Source organism: Apus apus, chromosome 4 (assembly GCF_020740795.1).
Source record: "Apus apus isolate bApuApu2 chromosome 4, bApuApu2.pri.cur, whole genome shotgun sequence".
NCBI lineage: Eukaryota > Metazoa > Chordata > Aves > Apodiformes > Apodidae > Apus > Apus apus.
In genome coordinates this window covers 37206492-37212491 of record NC_067285.1, presented here as the reverse complement: position 1 = coordinate 37212491, position 6000 = coordinate 37206492, and the positions used below count along the sequence as shown (strand labels likewise).

Below are 6000 nucleotides of genomic sequence, written 5' to 3'. Positions count from 1 at the left end.
TCAGTTCACAAAGTTTTAATGATATTTCAAAGCCCAGTGAATGTCCTCAGATTATTCCAGAATTACAGACTTGCTTTACAGAATTTAACCCCAGTTATAATCTCCTGGTGATGGATGATTGAGATGTCATTTTTTTGCTTCATTCTGTTTTAAACATTCACACGATTGACCTCCAGTAAATGGACGGTGTGAGATTATTTTTTTTTTCACTACACTTCACAGTGTTAAAACTCTATACAAACAATTGTACTCGGCGTACAAAAATAAGTGCTTCATGCACACACTTTTTAATACTGCTTCTTTCCCTTTTCTTTGACATCTTCCTGAACTTATATAAATAGCAGAAAAAGCACAGAGGAAAGGTACTGAACGTGGAAAAGTGAGAAACACCTTCTACCAACGGAAGTCTTACAGAGAGAGAGACATAACCCGTTGGCAAACATGGCTCAAAGGACATAGAAGAGAAAACAAAGCCCCAATATCTGTAACACTCTGGGTTGTTTTGCCCTCTGTGAACAGGTTTGTAGGTTTCTGTGGAGCCAGGTGTGGTGAACAGCAACCACAGAGGGCTTGTAACACCTTCTGGATCACCCTAATGATACAAACAGAAAGGGTCTGGTGGTATCACAGGCTGTACAGCTTGTGTGTTTTTGTTCCGTTCCTAGAGAAACCGAGTCACCCGAAGCATGAGAACAGAAAGCTCACTGACTGGTTTGGGTTGGAAGGGACCTTCAAGATCATCCAGTTCCAACCCCCCGCATGGGCAGGGACACCTCCCACCAGCCCAGGCTGCTCCAAGCCCCATCCAACCTGCCCTTCAACACTGCCAGGGATGGGGCAGCCACAGCTTCCCTGGGCACCCTGGGCCAGGCTCTCACCACCCTCACAGTGAAGAATTCCCTCCTCATGTCTCACCTAATCTCCCCTCTTCCAGTTTTACTCTATTTCCCCTCATCCCATCCCTTCCCTCCCTGTCCTTGTCCCAAGCCCCTCCCCAGCTTTCCTGGAGGCCCTTCAGGCACTGGAAGGTGCTCTAAGGTCTCCCTGGAGCCTTCTCTTCTCCAGGCTGAACACCCCAATTCTCCCAGCCTGTCTCCAGAGCAGAGCTGCTCCAGCCCTCTGAGCATCTCTGTGGCCTCCTCTGGACTCTCTCCAACAGCTCCATGTCCTTCCTGTGTTGGAGACCATAGAGCTGGACCCAGCCCTGCAGGGGGGCTCTCACCAGAGCTGTTTTGTCACTTGTAGGTGTGGCTGGGAAGGAGTAAAGCAAGAGGGAATCTCTGCTAAATGGTTGCCCCTTGCTTTAAAAATCAAATCAGCATTCAAGAGTCTGCAAACTGGTCTGTTTTGCTGGGCAGACACTTTTATGATAAATGTGGGGTTTTTTTCCCTTGGATGAATTAAAAAGACACTTGAGATGCTTGATGACATCCTGCAGGGCTGGTGGCACAGGATGCTCAGAGGTGGCAGGAGGCCAACTGGAGACCTCCAGGCAGACAAAAGGCAGCTGTTCATTTTACCCACTGCTCCGCTGGCCTGAGAAAGGTTGGGGTCTGTCTGGCTGAAATTTTGGGGAAGGAGGAGAACTCCTGATGCACGGAGGGACTTGCTGGAGACTCCACATCCTTCCCCTGTCCCATGTCACACAGTGTCCATGGGACCAACTGTTTTGAGCACAGGCTGTTGCTTGTAAACATGCACACAGTGGTGTGTATGTGTATATACATATATCTCTGTGTGTGTATATATACACACACACCTGAGAACCACTCATTTTCTGGACCGAGATTCTGCTTCCTAGCGTGAAAACCCGATTTTAGGCAATTTCTTTTTAAATTTCTCCTTCTCCCTCCCTCCCCCCAACACACTGTTCTGACACTAAAAAGTAAACCTAGGAGAACACAACTCCTGACTGCAAATCCAACTTGAGGCGATGGGATGAGCTGAAAATCAGGAGGGTTGCAAGAATTACCAGACTGAGATTTTGGGGGTTGTTGGGTTTTTGGTTGTTTGTTTTGTTGTTGTTGTTTTTTTTCCCCTGTCCCTGCCTGTGCTGGATGGAAGGGGATCTGTAGGAAGGCAGGATTAAAACGCCCCGTAGGCGTCGCTGCGCGTGGCCACGGCGAAGGCTGGGTAGGCTTCGTACGCCGCGTAGGTCCCCAAGTCTTGTCCCATTGTCACTGCTTGTTTCAGCTGAGCGGCTGTGATGGTGGCGGCGGCGTTAGCGATGGCGTATCCTGCAGGAGAAAGGGGAGGAAAAGCCCAGGTTGATGCAAGGATTGCTCCAAACCCGCCATGGTGGGTTTTGACGGGAGGGCTCTGTTGTCGATGGGAAGGGTGCAGGGAGCAATACATTTGTTAATTGGAGTAACCTAATGGCATTAAATGGCTCGTTTTCTGGCGTGTTTCAACGGGCTGCAGTGGAGTCACCATCCCTGGAGGTGTTTAGAAGTGTAGATGTGGTGCTGAGGGACATGGCTTAGCAGTGGCCTTGGTAGGGCTGGGTTAATGGTTGGACTTGGTGATCTGAGAGGTCTTTTCCAACCTAAACGATTCTATGAGTCAATGCTTTTTTCTCCATGTTTTAGGTAATTTTAAGAAGCTGGGCAATTGGTGTATTTTCTCACCTATTATTTGTAAAACCCATTGGTTGCCAAATGCTCCTGTGTTGGATATTTCTTGCTTTAGGCTTTGATTACCTCTGAGCTAACTGGGTGTTAATCGTAGGTTCACAGACTGGTTTGGGTTGGAAGGGACCTTAAAGATCATCTAGTTCCAAGCCCCTGCATGGGCAGGGACACCTCCCACCAGCCCAGGCTGCTCCAAGCCCCATCCAACCTGCCCTTCAACACTGCCAGGGATGGGGCAGCCACAGCTTCCCTGGGCAGCCTGGGCCAGGGTCTCACCACCCTCACAATGAAGAATTTCCTCCTCATGTCCAATGCTAATGGTGCTCTGTACAGGCCTGCCCACATAGGACATCAGGAGGAAGAGAAAATGAAGTCATAGGGGAAATCTGGGCAGGTTTCACAGAAAAAATATGGCCCTGATACCCTTCACAGCCAAAATTCATGCAATTCAGGACAGCCATGTTAAAGAGCCTGTCCATTAGCAGGGAGAAAGTATTTAGTGACCTGGATTTTTTTTCTCCATCAGTTTCCCATGGAAAATGTGGTTTTGACACTCTGATATTTTCCATGGGAAAATGTTAGCTTTGGTGATTTGAAATGAATCACTGGGGAAACAAACCTTGTTTGGGGCTGGTTTGTCTGCAAGAGCTGTTGTGAAAGAATCAGGAATTCAGACGAAGCCCAAAGTTGGGAAGAGCAGCTGAGGTCCCCACTAATTCCATTGGAGCAGGCTCTGCTGCTGAACTGCAGCTCCTAGGATCCCAGATCTCTGACCAACCAGCTGAGCAGTCGGATCAACTCGAGGTCAGTCAGACCTGAGGACCTCTTGGTGGGGGGAAATGGAGACGCTGGGCAACACCCAGAGCACGTTGCCTCCTTGAAGGTCTTAATTTGGGGGGGGAACATGAGAAATTTGCTGTCACTGGAATGCTGTGGCTGCTCCCAGTATCTTTTTTGCATCAGCAATGTGAGGAGCAATGTTTTGACTAGGAACTGAGGAATCTGGGATGGAAAGCAGGGCTGTCCCCAGCCCTGGAGAAACGAGCTGCCACCCGGGCATGGCCAGAGCTGAGCTGGGTGTGTCGTGAGCAGAAACTTCCATGTGTGTCAAGCTTGTTGGCTTTCCAAGAGAAACAAATAGGGTGGATGAAAGCAAAAGGAGAGATGATAATGAGGCAGTAAGTGGGGGCTGGATTCAATAAAGAGTCCATTTGGTCTCCACGCTGAGGAAGCCTGCAGGAACCCAGACAAATTGATTTTTCTGTGGCTTTTGTGGACTCTTGTGGCAGGAAGCTGGGTAGATCTATCTATTTATTTATTTATTTTTAAAATCCATCCTTGAGACACTCCAAACAGCTCAGTAGTACTGACTAATGCATTCCTCATGTGCCTTTTGGCAGGCCTTGCTCCCACTACATCAGAATAGCCCTCACGCTGGAGAGCACAGCCTGTGTGATGCCTGTGAGATGGATTCCTGCTCCCAGCCTGGGTTTTCCATGATTTTCTCAAGCTGTTTTGGGCAGCTGCAAGAGCTGCTGAGCATGAATTTCCAAACCGGGGAGGGTGGGGGGGGGAAGCCAAACAGCTTCCAGTGGGAGTGTGAGAGCTGGGATCAGAGCCTGGCTGTCACGGTGGCATCATTTCTTTGGCAGGTGAAATCAAAAGTGTTGCTCCAAGGGTGAGGAGAGATGGACTGTGGATCAACCAGCAGTGCAGCTCTGCAGGGAGGAACACCTACCCCATCCCAGGTGGCATCAGCCAGGCTGCAACCAGCAGGTCCAGGGAGGATATTCATCCCAGCTGTGCCCCTGGGGACACCACATCTGGGCTCTGCATCCCCATTGAAGGGAGGCAGCCACAAGCTGGAAGGAGTTGTGGGAGCTGTGTCCCTGGGATGGGGCCCTGAGTGGTGGCAGATCCCCATCCTTGGACCTACCCCAGCTCTCCTGGAGACAACCCCAAGCAACCTGCTGAATCCACAGCACTGACCCTGCTGGGAGCAGGGTGGGACCAGAGACCCTCCAACCCAGTGCCTCCAGCCTGAGCTGCTCTAGGGTATGTACACTATTAGGGTAGTCCTGGGGTAGAGATAAATTGCTATATAGGCAATAAAAATGTCATACACCTGAGCACATGAGCCAAGGTAGAGGTGTGGGAGGGAGCACGGCCAGGCCCTCCCTCGGTGGCCAAAACTGGGTTCGTTCTTCTCATCCCTGAGGAAGCACACAGGAAAAAAAAAAAAAACCTTTCCAGACCTTTTCTGTACAGATCTTCCCATACCTGGAAAAGCTGGAGCTGCAGGAGGCACCTCTGCCCCCTCCGTGGGGATGCCCAGGGTCTGGAGGGTGTATTCTGCTGCGTAGGTCTTGGCTTCGTCGATGTAGGCGCTGAGCTTGGGCGGTGTGAAGGGATGTCTGTGGGCACAGCAAAGGGTTAGCTGGTTGGTTGTTTTTTTTTCTTCTCTAGGACTTGCCTGCAAGATCTTTTGCTCCACTCGTAGATGGCATCATCCCACATTCCAATTGGAAACAGTATTTTCCTGCCCTGATGTGTTGGCAAACGGGCTCTCCTCATAGCAGTCGGGTTTCTTTGCTGGGTTTGTCAGCCCTGGGTCTCATTTTGGACACAACATCCATTGGGCATTTCCAGAAGGGAGCCTGCTGCAGCCTGGCTTTTTCTTTAAAATACACAGCAAACAATATTTTAGGCCAGAAATGTTGAGGGTCATATTTGGAGCCAAATTATTGGTGTGTTCCTTCCAGCTGCTTTCTTTTTCCCACCAGTGTATGTTCTATTTTTGTCTGAAAAAACACCCTTTTTCCTGATTATTTTCTGGCTTTCTATCATCTTTGAACCACCAGAAGGAGAGCAGACTTCCCTATCAGTCTATTTTAGCTTGTGGATGTCTTTCATCCTTAATATAGTTATATTTGAAAGGAGATAGAGACCTGTGCAGTTGTATTTTGAGGAGACACGTTAGAGAAAATGCCATTAAAAGAGAAAATAACCCTGAATCCCAGAAAACCTGGGCTGGTTACATACATGGTGGGGTTCTGGTTGGCAAGGGCAGGGATGGTGATTTTGTATAGGAAGAGCTGCCTTTGGTCTTGGCCAATTGCAGAGTGGAGCTGGTAAACGGGCTGGCCCCAGTTGTTTTTCTGGCAGATTTCTTCTAAGATCTGGAAAGGAGAAAAAAGGATTTTTTTGCTCGGGTTAATTGCAGAGGAGTAGCCTTCTCACCCAGCCCCTCCAGAGGGCTTCCAGGGCTGCCATGGCAGCCTCCTTCCTCCAGGCTTAGCAAAAATATATATAGGGAAAAAAAAAGGCAGGTTACTACAGTCACCTGGAAGTGTAAGATTAATCTAGAAGT

The 6000-nt window shown here is 49.2% G+C and overlaps 1 protein-coding gene across 4 annotated transcripts in view; it reads right to left on the bottom strand.

Moving 5' to 3' along the window:
* The window catches only part of A1CF (APOBEC1 complementation factor), a 28192-nt gene continuing 22192 nt past the window's right edge, over positions 1-6000 (bottom strand). For all 4 annotated transcript variants that reach the window (XM_051617024.1, XM_051617025.1, XM_051617026.1 and 1 more), the window contains 3 exons: positions 5673-5809; positions 4911-5044; positions 1-2237 (listed from right to left, as the gene is read on the bottom strand). In XM_051617024.1, coding sequence (XP_051472984.1) covers positions 2086-2237; positions 4911-5044; positions 5673-5809 — 423 coding nt within the window. In that variant the 3' untranslated portion in view covers positions 1-2085. The remainder of the gene's footprint in view (positions 2238-4910; positions 5045-5672; positions 5810-6000) is intronic.